Below are 15,983 nucleotides of genomic sequence, written 5' to 3'. Positions count from 1 at the left end.
GGGGGGGCGGGTGTTGGGAGAGGGTTGGGACTGTAACTTCCTACTTCACACTTCATACATTTTTTTCAAGTGGTGATTTTTTTGCTGTTTTATGTTAAAATCCAACTTAAATAAATTACTACAGCTTCCTAAAAAGAATGAGTGTAATGGGAGCTCAGGCAAGTATAGCTGAAGAACATTTTGATCAAGGAAAGCAGTGAGGGGGACCTTCTGCCAGGTGTTATATTTTCATTTATTTATTATGCCTACATTCACACGTTATGGATACAAGAATGGACAGCTAACCAAAACTGAATAATGGCCCAGAGACCGTTGTCTAGAATAACGTATGGTTCTTCCAGAATTGCTATGAATGGGAAAGATTTTTTTTTCATAAGTGGAGTGGGAGAAATTGGGCAGCCACACAGAAAAAAAAAAAAGAAGTGTTTTTAAACTTCTTCATAAATGTGAATTGGAAGAAAAATGCTTTTCATTGACTTTGTGTCCTCTGCTTCCTTCCCCCTTTTTTTCTCTTTATTTTATAAGCAAGTTACCCTAGAGTTGCTGTAGATAACACCTCCATTTGTAAACTTTTTATTCTTCTCATCGTCCTCTTTAGTTTGGATTTTGTCCACACCACCCTGCAGTGACCCAGCTGAGGGCTTTTCAGTGAGATCCTGAAGCCTGCCCTTCTAGCTTCCGACTCCTGGTTCCTGCTTCTTTGCCCCATTGACCGTTGGGTCCCTTTTGAAACTCACTGTGCGTTAGCTTCCTTCTGCAGCTCCGTTCCTGTTCCCTGACTCTGGTCCCCCTGCCCCCACTGAATCCTTGTCCTCGGGATGCCATGAATACCGTTGGTCCCCAGGGTTTCCTTCTTGTCCCCTTTGTCTGTCGGTCTCCGACTATGTGATACCTCCCTCCTTGAGTTCTTCCAACCTTGTCTCTGTATTTGCTGTGACAATTACGGTCAACCTTGTAGAAATTACCTCTTTTTTTTTTTTTAAGTTTATTTATTTATTTTGAGAGAGACAGAGAGAGCACCAGCAGGGGAGGGGTAGAGAGAGAGAGAATTCCAAGCAGGCTCTACACTGTCAGTGCAGAGCCTGACGTGGGGCTCGAACTCCCTTATCTTGAGATCATGACTTGAGCCAAAGTCAGGAGTCAGACACTTAACTGACTGAACCACCCAGGTGCCCAGAAATACCCTCTTTTTTACACTAAATCATAATTTCCTGAAAGGCAGTGACGACACCGGGACCACCACCTCTTCCTCCTCCTCCTCCTCCTCCTCCTCCTCCTCCTCCTCCTTCTTTTAAATTCTCTGTAGCTCTTGATGTAGTGGCTGGCACAAAGACAAATGCTCAAAGCCCATCTTTACTTGAATTGAAATTGCCGCTTAACGCTCTAATTAAATAAAGGAAACCAATATGAACATTTTCCCAGGAAATTTCTGCTGTGGATCACGAAATTGTTAGAAGGAAAATGCATGGAGGGACTTGGAGTAACCTCTCTTCAGACATACCGAAATGCTCGCTCCCCGCTCCAAAATTAGCTCAGAGCTGGTTCATGACTAGACGTGGAATACTTCGCTAGTGCTCACGACTTCTCAAGTTTCCCCCTATGCTGTCGATTTTTATTTTTTTGCAGAACAAACTCGATGATCAACAATAGACTCATTTGGAATCTGGGGTGGCCAGCGCTGGGGAGAAAATATTTCAGTTTTTAATTATGAAAACACCGCAACAATAATAAAATTTTGGAAAAAAGAAAATTTAAAATTGCTCGTAGCTTTACAACAGAATATGAGACCAGTTATTACTGCTGTTGTTCCCATCCTTTTTAAATATCCATGTTTTTGTAGTACAACTGAGTTTACCTGCGATTTTATGTCATTCTGCTTATACCTTCCTTTTGGTCGTATGTTTGATTTAGATATTGCCAGGAAGTCTTAGTAGTTCTATTTAAAAATTTTTTTTGGGGGCGCCTGGGTGGCGCAGTCGGTTAAGCGTCCGACTTCAGCCAGGTCACGATCTCGCGGTCCGTGAGTTCGAGCCCCGCGTCGGGCTCTGGGCTGATGGCTCGGAGCCTGGAGCCTGTTTCCGATTCTGTGTCTCCCTGTCTCTCTGCCCCTCCCCCGTTCATGCTCTGTCTCTCTCTGTCCCAAAAATAAATAAAAAACGTTGAAAAAAAATTAAAAAAAAAAAAAAGTAAAAAATTTTTTTTAACGTTTTTATTTATTTTTGAGATAGAGAGAGAGACAGAGCATGAATGGGGGAGGGTCAGAGAGAGGGAGACACAGAATCCGAAACAGGCTCCAGGCTCTGAGCGGTCAGCACAGAGCCCGACGCGGGGCTCGAACTCACGGACCGCGAGATCGTGACCTGAGCCGAAGTCGGCCGTCCAACCGACTAAGCCACCCAGGCGCCCCACTAGTTCTATTTTAAATGGCTATGTAGTATTCCTTGGGGGAATATTTATCCACTCCCTTGTTGCATCTGACGTGGGGCTGTTATAAATAATTCTGAAATGAACATCTTTATTCGTATAATTTTTTGTACTTTCTCAATTTTGGGTGGGGGGGAGAACTGGGTTTCAGAAATGAGACCACTGGGTTATGGGTTCGATCACATTGTACCTAATCATTTATTTTAAAAGCCTACAGAAATTTATAATGGAAAAGTTGAGAACTCTTTCTTTGTTTGCCAGAATTATTCTTCCCATGTAACCAGTGAACAAGAATTTCTCAATGTTTTGTGTATGTAGCTTTTCTCAAGAAGTGGGATAGATACAAAAATGTATAAGTCAGGGTTTCTTCCTTTTTTAGGCTATTATTTAAAAAAATTTTTTTTAATGTTTATTTGTTTATGAGAGAGAGAGAGACAGAGAGAGAGAGAGAGAGAGAGAGAGACAGAGTGTGAGCAGGGGAGGGGCAGAGAGGGAAGGAGACACAGAATCGGAAGCAGGGTCCAGGCTCTGAGCCGTCAGCACAGAGCCTGATGCAGGGCTTGAACTCACAAACCGTGGGATCATGACCTGAGCTGAAGTCAGACGCTCAACCGACTGAGCCACCCAGGCCCACCTTTTAGGCTATTATTTAACCAGGGGAGCAGATGGAGACTGGCAGGCACAAGGAATAATGAGGCCAAGGTCAAGATGTCAATTGTAATTTCTGAAAGAGTTTAGAAACGGTTGGGTTCTGTGATGGTTGAAATACTGAAAAAATTTTTGTGGAGGAAATAAGTTTGAATAAAATAAGATGATGTCTTAAAAAGAAACATGATGTTCAGAGAACACTTAGAGTTCATTTTCTTTACCTGGCTTAATTTTCCTGGAGACAAAATAGTGACTTTCAGTTCTCAAAATATTAATCATGGCTAAATTGTGATGGCAACAAAGCTTTATAATGGGCGCACCACTCTTTGAATTGTTGCTCGTTTTAGTTCTAAAATTAACTTCTATACAGAGCCCTGTTGGAATAGAGGTCTTTTCAGAAACATTGCCTCTCTATCCCTTAATATGAAAAGTATGAATTTTTATTAGTTTTGACTGAATTACAGTTTATTTTTGCTTGAGACTAAACACAAGTTTCGTAATAGTGCGTGCTACATCCCTTGCCAATGGGTGATGCATGTGTCGCTCCACAGACTTAATTTGAAGCGTGGACCTGGTTTTCCCTGACAAAATAGGGTGTTTTTGAGGCAGATTTGGAATGACTTCGCACTCCTCTGGCAATCTTCACCTGTGTGTCAGCCAAAGTACACTGACTGTCGCCCCTCCTGACGGGACAGGATTCTGGTGATACGTCCAGAATTTCTTCCACGCATTAAATTATGGCGTCTGCTCTAAAGGACCTCAGAGGTTGGCGGGGGAAATCAGGAGCACAGATAAGTCGTGCCCTAACGCAGTCAACTCCCTAACAGTGCGGATCTCAGCATGCTCTCAGTGCACAATGGCGGAGAAATGGAGCTCCGTCTCGCGAGAGTCAGGTTCAGCTTTCCAGAGAGGTGGCGTTTGAGTCAGACTCTGACAGATAGAATGTGCCGGTGAAGAACAGCCTGGGCAGAGGTGAAGGAAGGCGTCCTTGTCAGAGGGGACAGACGCCCAGCCTTCAGTGTGCCGCCAGGGCTCAGGGCCCCTGGGGAAGGCAGCAAGGTGGGGCCCGGGGTGCCTGAGGGGGAGGGTTAGAGGAGAGCCACCTTGGCACATGAGTGGTGTTCGTGACTGTCTGTTCTCTGCATTCAAGGTTTCTAGCTCGTGGTTGTTCAGCTCTCATTGACAAGCTGAGCAGTATGACAGATATTTTTTATATTAGGATTAGCAAGGCTGAGAGTGTAGAAATGTGAGTAACCAAGTACTCACTGGGGACTTTTAAGACCATCTTGCTTCAGAGTCATTGTGTTTCTGCGAAGATAAGCTTTTGTCCGATCTTGCTGCCAGAAAGCTCTCAATGGATCTCAAGTGACCCAGTATCTTTTGAAAAAGAGAAATAACAAGGGGAAAAAATTATCGCCAAAAAGCAAGAAGACCTCCAAAAGATGAAAATTGCTATTTTCCTGGGTGTTTTCATCAAATCCGTCTTATTGAAGTCTTTTAAGTTTAATGTGTTTAAATATTTAGCCTCGAGGGGTACCTGGGTGGCTCAGTTGGTTAAGCGTCAGACTTCAGCTCAGGTCATGATCTCACTGTTTGTGGGTTCAGGCCCCATGTTGGGCTCTGTGCTGACAGCTCAGAGCCTGGAGCCTGCTTCGGATTCTGTGTCTCCCTGTGTCTCTGCCCCTCCCCTGCTCGCACTGTCTTTCTCTCTCTCTCAAAAATAAGTAAGTAAACATTTTTTAAAGATTTTAAATATTTAGCCTCGAATTTGCTTCTTAGCCTCATTTGAAAAGTGTGGTACTCTGTGTGTGAATATATTCATCGTATTAATATTACACAGTCTTGATTGGCCAGTGTGTTACTAGAAACTCAGTAAAGATCATCCTTGATTGCTCTTACTTGAGATCTAATGGACATCTTTTTAGATTCCAGACATGCCTGAACTTTGGTTATGGCTGTATTTCCCATGACACTTGAAAGCCTTTTTTGTCACCTGGTTTCCATTGATCAGCCACATGGGACCTTGAAAATATGTGTATCTTTGTTTTTTGATAAACACTTTGAAGCAGAAAAGACTGTTTTGTATTTTATTCTTTTGGTTGAGTCCATGCTACTTGGGAATCAGTGGGGTAACAGACATAGAAACTTCTGGGTGAAAAGGCCATACACACCCAAGTGAGGAAGAATTGCCAGTTTTATGCATATCTTTACATTAGCTTTATTTCGTATATTACCTGGGTTGGTTAAGGACAGTGAAAGTCAAGGAGGCTCGTTCCTGTCACTAGAGACAGGGAGGGAATTAGGATAGGGCTTTGGGGGGTCGCGTCCCACCAGGCCCGACACAGTGGGATTCAGGTGGTGGTTACGGGGAGAAAAGCCAGACAATGGTCTGAAAGGCACTTCAGGAAAATATCTGGCAGAATATTTTTCAGGGGTTGGATATGAGGGGCAAAGGATAGAGTGGAATGAAAAGCCATCCATTCTAAATGCTTTGCCAGGCTCCAGTAAGTTATTAGTACGAATACAGATGGGCCAGTTCTGTTTCTGTTTTCTCTTACACTTTTTTCCTCCTCTTGAGCCCGACTTCATAAGACAGATGAAAAAGAAATGATAGACAGAAATCCCAGCGAGAATAATTTCAGTGACTAAATCATGAGTCATTGGGCGTGGCAGTCCTTTGCACGATAATGAGCTAAGTAATGAAGTGGAGAGAAAATTAAGTAAATTCTGTTCAGTTACTGTTAGCTTTATGCTTGCTTTTCACGAGGTTGTCAGGAAGGGTGAGCGTACCGTTGTGTGCATTCTTGCACAGAATATAATGTGACCTGCCTTCCCCTCGAAAGGGCAGGGGATGAGAGAGGGAGAGATCAATCCATTCACCCATCTTGGCATTCCAGTGAAACCACAGCAAAAAAAAAAAAAACCCTCACCCTTCAAATAGTGTTGGGTTTTTAAAGTGTTTTTTTTTTTTTCAATGTTTATTTATTTTTGGGACAGAGAGAGACAGAGCATGAACGGGGGAGGGGCAGAGAGACAGGGAGACACAGAATCGGAAACAGGCTCCAGGCTCCGGGCCATCAGCCCAGAGCCCGACGCGGGGCTCGAACTCCCGGACCGCGAGATCGTGACCTGGCTGAAGTCGGACGCTTAACCGACTGCGCCACCCAGGCGCCCCTAAAGTTTTTAAATAAAGTTATGAAATAATACATGGTCATTGAAAAAAAAGTCCAACAATATAGAACTCCCTGTTGTGAAAGCCAAAAATAATTCAGTGCCTCACTCCTACTTTTGCATACATACATGCATACGTAGGCTTTTTTTTTGCACCCGTGGGAAACGGCGTTTGCTATAAAGACTTTTGAAGTGCCTACTTGTCGTGAAATGGGCTCCATAGAATTTTGTACGTTTGCATGGCCAGTCTGAGCTCACTCCCAGCAAACTACTTAGCAAGCACAGACCCAGATCCAGGTCTCTGGTGGTTGCAAATCCCAGCTGCCTCTCTGACCAGCCTCGTGACCTTGCATTCTTTCCTCAGTTTCTTCATCTGCAAAAAGGGAGAATAAGGCTATCCGCCTCCAAGTGTCGTTACAAAGATCAAATTAGACGCAAAGCCCAGTGTGAGGGCCTGGGACATAGCTTGTGCACAACACATGTTCACTTTGGTACACGGTGATCCAATTTAGTCTTTTGAATGAGTTCTAAGTGCCAAGTGGCTCCCTCTCTATCCTGCAGTTTCCCCAAAGTAGAACCACTGCTCATTTCAATATCTGACCCCACATCTGCACGTTCAGGATGCTGCTTATCAATTAGATCGATACCTTATAAAGGATGTCTGGCGATTTTCTGTTCCTTTTGGAGACTTAAAAACATGTCACTGATAAATTTTATCTTTCAGGGTTTTATCTTTCTGTTTGCTAGGCTTTGGGACTTGTGGTCAGAGAAAGTACAGATAAATGACTATGGTAGGACCTAAAAGCAGAGAATGAATTTGCTGTGTTCTCATAAGGCGTGGCCTCACAACAAACTAGCCAAGAGGGGACACATGCCAGCATGCACACACACACTTGCACACGCGCACTTGCACACACACGTGTGCCTCTGGGAACCTGCCTTCGTATAGTTCCAGGCTGTTCAGACACCTTGCTTTCAACGGCCACGGGGACTGGAGATTCATTAACAAGTTACCCCTTTTGTGTCTGTTTCTCCGCAGGAATCCACTGCGAGTCTTACAAGGACCCCTGTGCTAATGTCAGCTGTCTGAACGGAGGCACCTGTGACAGTGAGGGCCTGAATGGTACATGTGTCTGCGCACCAGGGTTTACAGGCAAGTGATCCGGGAACTGGGTTTTAAAATTTGCCCCCAAATCCCTAAGATTGCAGCTGTTAAAAAAAAAAAAAACACCCAAAACTCAGAATTCTCTGTGCATACATTATTGCAAAAATATGGACACCACTGCAAAATGTAACCAGGCGGTGCTTGGATGAAAATCTACTTGAAAACAATTGACCGCGTCGTCACTAAATGAGGCTCTTCGGGATTCAGCATTTGCTACAGAGACTTGCTGAGATTGCCATTGCTAAACATTTCCAGAGCTGCAGCTTTGAAACATGAGAAATAAGCCATTACACCAACGCCTGAGAAAGTGTTAAGTGTTCGGGGAAGTGTTCATGGGAAGAAGGGGAAAGGAAGAATCAATTTGTCTTTTATGGAAATTGCATTCAGCTACCATGTTTCTTTTTCCTGAAAGATACACCAGTTTGGGGATTTTGAAAAATGAAGGGAGGTGGTGGTGGGGTGGGCAAGGAGGGGGAAAGCCTCCAGCATCAGGGGCGATTATTGGTGAAGGTACAGACGCTGTAAGTGTGGGGGGCAGGGAGAGAAAGCCGTCAAGAGCAAAGCATGTTGGGAGGGCAGGGGGCGCGGCTGGGTGTAAGAGAAACACCTCACTGAGCTGTGAGCGGGAAGAGCCACTTCGAGAGTCGGGAGCCTTTCTCAGTCACCCCCTGCCCCATGGGCTTCAGGGAGTTTTTGAGTCCCTGAAATTGGGTGTGAAACACTCTATGTATGTGTGTATGTTGAGAGAAGACTTTCACGTTTTTATCAGATTCTCAAAAGGAACTGTGAATCACTAGGGTAGAAAAGGTTCCATCCTTTGCTTGTCCATTGGAACCCAAGAGTCCTGAAATGTAAAGTGTAGGACAAGTCTGTGTTTTCAGAGCTTTCCCAACCAACAGAAACATCCAGGTCACTCTGGTTTGCACGTTGGGAAAGGTTCACCTATAAGGTGCCTGTAGAAGAAGGTAGGTCCTTAAGCTGCAGGAAAGCACGTGTTCTCATTGGCTGGAGAGTGTCTTGTCATGCTCCCCTCTCCCCTGCTGAGCCACTGTGGCCACCTCCCCAACCCTGGAGAATTTCACAGACCACGGGCGGGCTCCCATTCCATCCCTGGGGAGCCTCTTTTGTGCTTCTGGGGAAGATGCCAGCAGTCAAGATGTGGGAGAAGCAACTTCTGATCTTCCTTCTATTTATCTGTGTCACATCCTGTGTTTTCCTTTTGGGTTTTCCTGGGACTGAGAAGTGGGCTCATTCCAGAAAATGATTCGCAGATGGTTTTGTTTTGCTGACTGGTTTATAAACACACACAGACATTTATACTCATCAATGGATGCAAAAATAATATTGGGGAAGCATTCTGGGTTTTTTTCCAGACATTTTTATCTCACAAATAATAAAAAGCATGGAGGAAAGATTAGAAAATACAGGACTGTAGGAAAAAACACTTAATACTGCCCTGCTTGGAGATAACCATTGTTAATATCTTAATACATATATGCAGAGATTTTCCTGAAGGTCTGTGCATATAACAGATAGTGTATAGTGTATATGCATATATATTTGAATGTAAAAGGAATCATGTTGCTCATACTATATTATAACCAACTTCTCGCTTAAAAATAAATGTAAATCATAAATATGTTTCCACCTGAAGAAATATCCTTCTGTCTTATCACTTCTAATGGCTGCCCTCTAGCCCGTTATGTAAAATGTTGGTTTTTTTCTAACTCATCACCAATTCAGCTCTTGGGGAGTTGAGAACTTCTCTATTATAAACAGCATTGCAATGAGAATCCATGTGTGTAGTTCTTTGTGTACTTGCCTGATTATTTCTTCGAGCTAATTTCCCAGATATGGAGTCCCAGGGCCCAGCAGAATATGTACATATTTCCATATTGCTCTTCAGAAAAAGCATACCAAATTCACTCCTACCAAGAGTATACAGGAATATCTATTTTCTTGTCTTCACACATATACTGAGAATTGTCGTTCTGTGGCCCAAAATGCCATTTAAGTGTTGTCTTAATTTTCAGGTCTTTGATTCATAATGAAATTGAATACCATTTAATACTTCTAAATGATCATTTGTTTCTTCTTTTACAAACTCCCTATTCATACCTTTCTTTGCTTTTCTACCAGATGATTTATGTAAATCCTCCTTCCTCCCTCCCTCCCTCCCTCCTTCTTTCCTTCCTTAATTTCTTTTACTTTAAGTATTTATTTTAATTCCAGTTAGTTAACGTTTATGTTAATCTTTATTCTTAATTTGCAATAGCCCTTTATAATAAGTATATGACATTTTATATTCCATAGGGTGCAAGTATTTTTCTACTGCCATTTGTCTTTTAAATATATAAAAAGTGTTTTGTTTTCATACACCATATTTTATTTTCATACCATTAAATCTCGATATTTTCCTTCGCTTTCTTTTCTCCTGTACTTTCATGTTACAAAGACCCACCCGTCAAGATCTTATAAACATTCTCCTATATTATCCTAATAGCGTACGAGTTAATTCTGTGCCTGCAAATCTTTAATCCATTTGTGATCTTATGGGAGACAAAATGCAATCTTTTCTCCAGAAAATGGAGCAAGTCTCCGACTGCCTAGTCAGCGCTCGCTCTTGGGTGTCTCTCAAAGGCACCTTGAGCTTATAGATTTTCTTCTCCTTTCCTTCTTTAAATGTTGGCTACCTCATTAAGTGGTATTACCAGCACCTCAAGTTGTTCCGGCCAGAAACCAGGGAATCGTTTGGCACCCTCGTCCTCTTCTCCCTTACCTGTGGCCAACCGCCAAAGAATCCTAGAACCTCTTAGATCTCACTTCCCGGAGCTGACGCCAGGCTGCCTCCACCTCCTGCCCACACTAGCGCGGCCCCCCTAGCCGGTCTCCCCACGCCCCTTTACCTTCACCCCTAACACATCCTCCACACTGTGGAGATCTCGTGAAATGAAAATCTAATCCCTTTGCTGCCCGCTTATACGTTGCCTGTTGGCATTTCATTGGGTTTTAGAAAAAGATCAAAGCCCTCAGTGTGATTGCCAAGAACCCGGCAGTCTGGCACCATCCGGCGCTTCCCGCCCTGCCCTCGTTGGTTCCCGAACACCACATCAGGGGCTTCTCAGCAGCTCCCTTCCCTCCGTCTCCTGCCTCCTGGTCTCCTCTGCTCCCCACCCCCCTCCCTCCGACCCCTAGGACTTCTTCACCGTACTCACCCCGATCACAGGGAGCGGGTAGGACCCTGCCGTGAAGCAGTCTCCAGCGTCACTCTAATTGGTCTTTGGAAACAACGAATGTCTATTTCTATTCAGCCTGTTAAGCCAGAACCCTGTTCTGGCTGCAGAGGACCACAGAATGGTTCCCGAAGTTGTTTGGAGAGCTGTGCTGTTAATATGTTTTACAGGACACTCGTCCCATGAGATGCTTCTTGGAAAAAGCACCTGTGGCCAAATTTGGGACATGGTACATGCTGTGTGGAGATTCATAAAGGGTGTCTGGGAACCACAGGCTCTAAGAGGTCTTACAGTACAGAATCTTATTTACCTTTGTTTATCATAGAGCCTTCTCTCCCCCTTAAAAAGAACTGCCTGCCCTCTTTGACTTGCTACCCCAGAACCAAATACTCTTTCATTTTAGCAAAACTTACTCTTGAGCTCAAAAGCTCCCTAATGGACTGAGTGCAGTGAAGTAGGCCAGTCCTTGTATAATTAAACATACAATGCAGTGTCACATTTATCTTAGGAAGTTCGTGGTTCGGGTTTATGTTGCTCTTTTCTCTCTAGGTTGTTTTTGGGTGGGACCTTCGATTATTGATTCGAGGCCCCTCCTCATTTCTAATGTGTGTATTTAATGCCATAAATTCTCCTGCCAACAGTTCTTTGGCTGTGTCCCACAAATTTTATGTCCTATTTCATTGTCATTTAATTTGGTTTAGGTGCCTTTAGATTTTCTCTGTGATCCGTGGAGTATTTGTAAGTGTGTTAAGTAGTTGGGGCTTTTCTTCCCACACGCTTCTGGGCACCTCTGGGCTGCTGGCTTCTCCGGCATCCAGTCTGGAGGATATGAAGCCGAAAGAAAGCTCGGGAGCTCACTGCCATGTTGTTCCTTGGGTCCTGAGTTTCCCAGCCCTTCTGTCTCCTGACTCCTCAGGGTCTCCTCATGTTTGTTTTCTATATCATGTTAAGGGTTTTTGCTTGTACTTCGTTGGAGGAGTAGAAAAAATGTTTTTGCTTCACCATTTTGGAAAAAGTCTCATCCTGGCTGTTTTTAGAATTTTTCCTTGATTTCTGGCATTAAACAAATTGATCGCGATGTTCCTTGGTGTGATTTTTTTTTTTTTTTTAAAGCAGGCTCCACACCCAACATGGGGCTTGAACTCATGACCCTGAGATCAAAAGCCACATGCCATACTGGCTGAGCCAGCCAGGCACCCCCTTAGTGTGATTTTGTTGGTATTTATCCTGCTTGGGGTTTGTTGTAATTCTTGGGTCTGTGGTTTTATACTTTCATCAAATTTGGAAAATTTTTTAGCCATTCCACCAAATATTATTTTCTGCCTCACTCCCCTTTCCTGGGACTCCAGTTACATCTGTTAGACTACTTAACATTGTACAATAGGTCGCTGAGTCTCTGTTCAGTTTAACATAATTTTTTTTCCCTGAGCTGCAGTGTGTTTAGCTTCTGTTGCTGTTGTGAAGTATACTGGTTCACTCTGCAGAGTCTAAATTACTATGAAAACCATTCAGTTTTGTTTTTAAGTTCAAATATTGTATTTTTCATATCTAGAAGTTCCATTTTGTTCTTTTTTATATCTTTCATTTTTGTCCTCATTTCGTTCGTGTTTTCTGTCTTGAGCAAATCCCGTGTTTACTCACCGTCATCTGTTATTTCTGCATCTGTGTCTCTGGATTGATACTTCTTCTGGTTACGGGTCACGTATTCCTATTTCTTGGCACAGCTAGTGGTCGTTGTGTGGATGGATGGTCTTTGTGAGTTAAATTGAGTGACTGGGTTTATTGTGTTTCTTTTTTATGCGCTGGCCTTTTTCTCTGGCAGGTAGGTAAGTTACTTGCTGGCCTGATGGATCCTTTCAAGTGTTTTGTTTTTTATTTTATTTTGGGGAGTCGATCTGCAGTCGCCATTTCTCTAGGGATAGTTGCGCCCTAGCGTGACCGTTCCTCACTGAAGCACTGGGTGATCGGTGAAATACCTGCCTTCTGACTTGTGAGACTTTGAACACTTACTTCCCAGTCCTCCGTGGGCTCTGGGAACTGTTCGTCTTTCATCCCGTTTGCTGGGCCTGTGGAGCTCCAACCTACTCACGCACAGTACTCAGCAGCACACTCGAGGGGACGCGGCGTATTTCTGATGCTCTTTTTCTGACTGGCTCTGTCTTCTTTGGAGTCTGTCCTACAAATGGCAGCTACCTTGTCCTCCACAAACTCTGGTTCTCCTCAGTTCAGTGGAACACTGTGTTCTAAATGGGCTCCAGGCAGAAAGCCAGGACGATTCTGGTACTCAGCTGGGTTGTTGGCTTTCTCTCGCCGTCACAGTCCTGCCCTGCCTGTTGTCTAATGTGTTAAAGTGTTTTTCCTGAAATATGTATGTTTCATCCACTTTACAGCGGAAGGCCAAGAGAGGCTTCAGTTACCCCATCGCGGCAGAAGAAGTTCCAAATGATTTTTATTTGTTTTATTTAATTTTTTATAAGTTTATTTATTCATTTTGAGAGAGAACAGGGACAACACAAGTGGGGGAGAGGCAGAGAGAGAAGGAGAGAAAGAGAACTCGAAGCAGGCTCCATGCTGTCAGTGCAGAGCCCGATGTAGGGCTCGAACTCACGAAACCGTGAGATCATGACCTGAGCCAGAACCAAGAGTCGGACGCTTAAATGACTGAGCCACCCAGGCTACCCCAAATAATTTTTAATATTCATTTCATCTGGAATAAAATGCCTGTGAAGCACAAAGGAGTTATAGTTAAAGTACCCAGACCAGTGCCTGGCACACAGTAGCTCTATATTTAGTACTAGGTATTTCACAGTAGCTCTGTATTTAATACTAGGTATTACGATTATAATAATTTTTATTGATCTGATTCTGTGTGGGCTGTATTAATCTAAGGGTTTACTGGTAGCAGTGACTTTTTTTTCTTTCACTTTAATTTATCTGAGTAAAGCATACAGAATTAAACAGTACACTTGTAACTTTGCATAAATACTATCAAATCTGATGCCTGCTGTAGACTGCCTCTTAGAAAGTAGTAGATTGGAAACCAATTGTAAAAGACTTAAAGTTCAGACTATGATTTCCAGCTTTAGTCAAGTAGAAATTTCATTATGTATTCTCTTTACAAATGTTATTCAAGCACAACAGTGATTTAAAAGTAATTGATTTTTCCCCAACTCAAATAAAAAAAAAAAAAAGTAAGCGAGTCAACAAAAAAGTCATCTGGCTCAAGCCAGCAAAAGCATAAAGATTTATTAAGTCAACTATGAGTAAGGAAAGGTTATAGAATATACTAAGAGCTCTTCTAATATAAGTCAGAATGCATATTGCTTCAATGGAATGGTGGGGTGGTGATGTGCATATAAAAACATAATACTCTTACTATGGGGAAATAGAAATGATTTACATACAAATGAATATATACACACCAAAGTTGCTCTCTATAATTCATAATGAATCTTCAAATACTTTGCTTAAGACTAGCATCAGAAAGCATGATCATTGTAAGGCAGAGAAGAACAGTCATGTTTGGGAGTCTTCCTTGACTCCCAAAAATTTTTCTTGAGGGGCTCCATCATCAAAATCACCCCACATTCCTACTGCCAGCCTATGACATGGTGAAGGCCTCCAGCTGAGAGCCAGGTGGGGGGAGAGCTGATTCAACTAGAAGCGCGGGTGCATCAGTCTGTAAGATAGGCCATTAGAGTAATCTAAAGATACCTGCGCAAGATGTGTCCCTCCAGGGTTTGGCCAGAACACATATGCTGTGAAAGTAGCTGCTGGCTATTTGGGCCCTAGACTGGAATGGAGTTTATATCATTAGCTAGTATCATGTAATCCCCAGTTTGGCTCTGAGGACACTGGGGTGAAGAAATCCAGACTGGGATAGGCTTGAGATTCTTTCTGGGGCCCAGTCCTTTGGATCCTGGGTCTTAGATATTTCATTGATATCTAACAGTTCATTCTATTTTCCCCTGCCATTCTCTACTCCTATCCAATCCTTCCAATCTAGTGGGTCCCAGGAGGAGACTAATCTAGGGATCTTGGACCTCTCCCAACTACATTAATGCCCCCTGGAGATTCAAGAACCAATACATGCATCAGGACTAGTCTGGATTTGGCATTTACCGTTTATCTGGATCAGGACCCTGGATTTGGCATTTGCCTCCCTGGTCCAAAAAGCTCTGGACCCGAGGAAGAATGGATGGACCAGACTAGCTCTAGGACCTCCCAGAATTTAGGGGATTAGAAGGGTTTGGCACTGACATTGGACTTGTGGAGTGGAGTGGAGCTTTTGAGTTTTGCGACGTGGTAAAAGCATGAAGCCGGGCTGTTTCTGCAGCTACAGCTGCAAAGGTAACAGAGCTAAAGACAGCTATTGTCTAATAAATACCTCAATTAAGCTTGTCTTCCTAAATGGTGGGAAAGTAATACTGAGGTATATATTTGTGAAAGCCTTTGATCTAATCCTTTTAATGTTTCTCAGCACGTTCTTGTTTATGTGTCTCCTCAACTAGCCTACCATGTAATGCCGGTTGTAATCGTTCAGTCTATGCCCTTTTCCACCCAGAGCGATTGCCCCATTAATAGAAAGACAACCTTTGAAATAGGTTAGTGAGAGGCAATCAATTTCATGTCTTTCCTATTGATGTAAATGACTCTATTTATTGCAGGAAACAAATTCACTTAGACACTACTGAATTATAATCAACCTAGCAGGGCCTTGAAGTAGTAAATGTTTTATTCGACAGATTTTACTTATTTAAAAATAAAACCGTCAGATGCCAGGTAAGAAGCAAGTGTGAAATGAAACAGACATGACATATTTCAATGTGAGATTCCTCCTCTGAAATGGGCTGGGGTGACATACGGTGGATTTATAAATGCGAGGTAAACCGGTAGCAGATAGAAGAGTAATACTAATTAAGTAAGCCTGGAAGTAATTACCCAAGTGTACATTGAAACATTGCCTTTGAAAACAGACAAAATATTTGATTTTGCTCCTTTGCTCTACTCTATGACTGTAGCAGTGCTACAGGGTTGTTTTTTTTTTTTTTCTTAATTTGTTTTGTTTTTTTGACTACCACTTTTTTTGAAATTTTTAATGTTTATTTATTTTTGAGATAGAGACAGGGCATGAACAGGGGAGGGGCAGAGAGAGAGAGGGAGACACAGAGTCCGAAGCAGGCTCCAGGCTCCGAGCTGGCAGCACAGAGCCCGATGCAAGACTCGAACTCACGGACCGTGAGATCATGATCTAAGCCAAAGTCAGATGCTTAATGGACTAAGCCACCCAGACGCCCCTGACTACCACGTTTTACATGTACCTAAGCAAATAGAGATACGTT

General features: G+C 43.1%; 1 protein-coding gene across 2 annotated transcripts in view; it reads left to right on the top strand.

The window, feature by feature from the left end:
• DNER (delta/notch like EGF repeat containing) overlaps window positions 1-15,983 on the top strand; it is a 322,783-nt gene that overhangs the window by 288,273 nt on the left and 18,527 nt on the right. For both annotated transcript variants that reach the window (XM_043578058.1, XM_043578059.1), the window contains one exon: window positions 7,283-7,396. In XM_043578058.1, coding sequence (XP_043433993.1) covers window positions 7,283-7,396 — 114 coding nt within the window. The remainder of the gene's footprint in view (window positions 1-7,282; window positions 7,397-15,983) is intronic.

This window comes from Prionailurus bengalensis, chromosome C1 (genome assembly GCF_016509475.1).
Source record: "Prionailurus bengalensis isolate Pbe53 chromosome C1, Fcat_Pben_1.1_paternal_pri, whole genome shotgun sequence".
NCBI lineage: Eukaryota > Metazoa > Chordata > Mammalia > Carnivora > Felidae > Prionailurus > Prionailurus bengalensis.
Note: the sequence above shows the minus strand (reverse complement) of the source record. Positions and strands in the feature narration are given on the sequence as shown.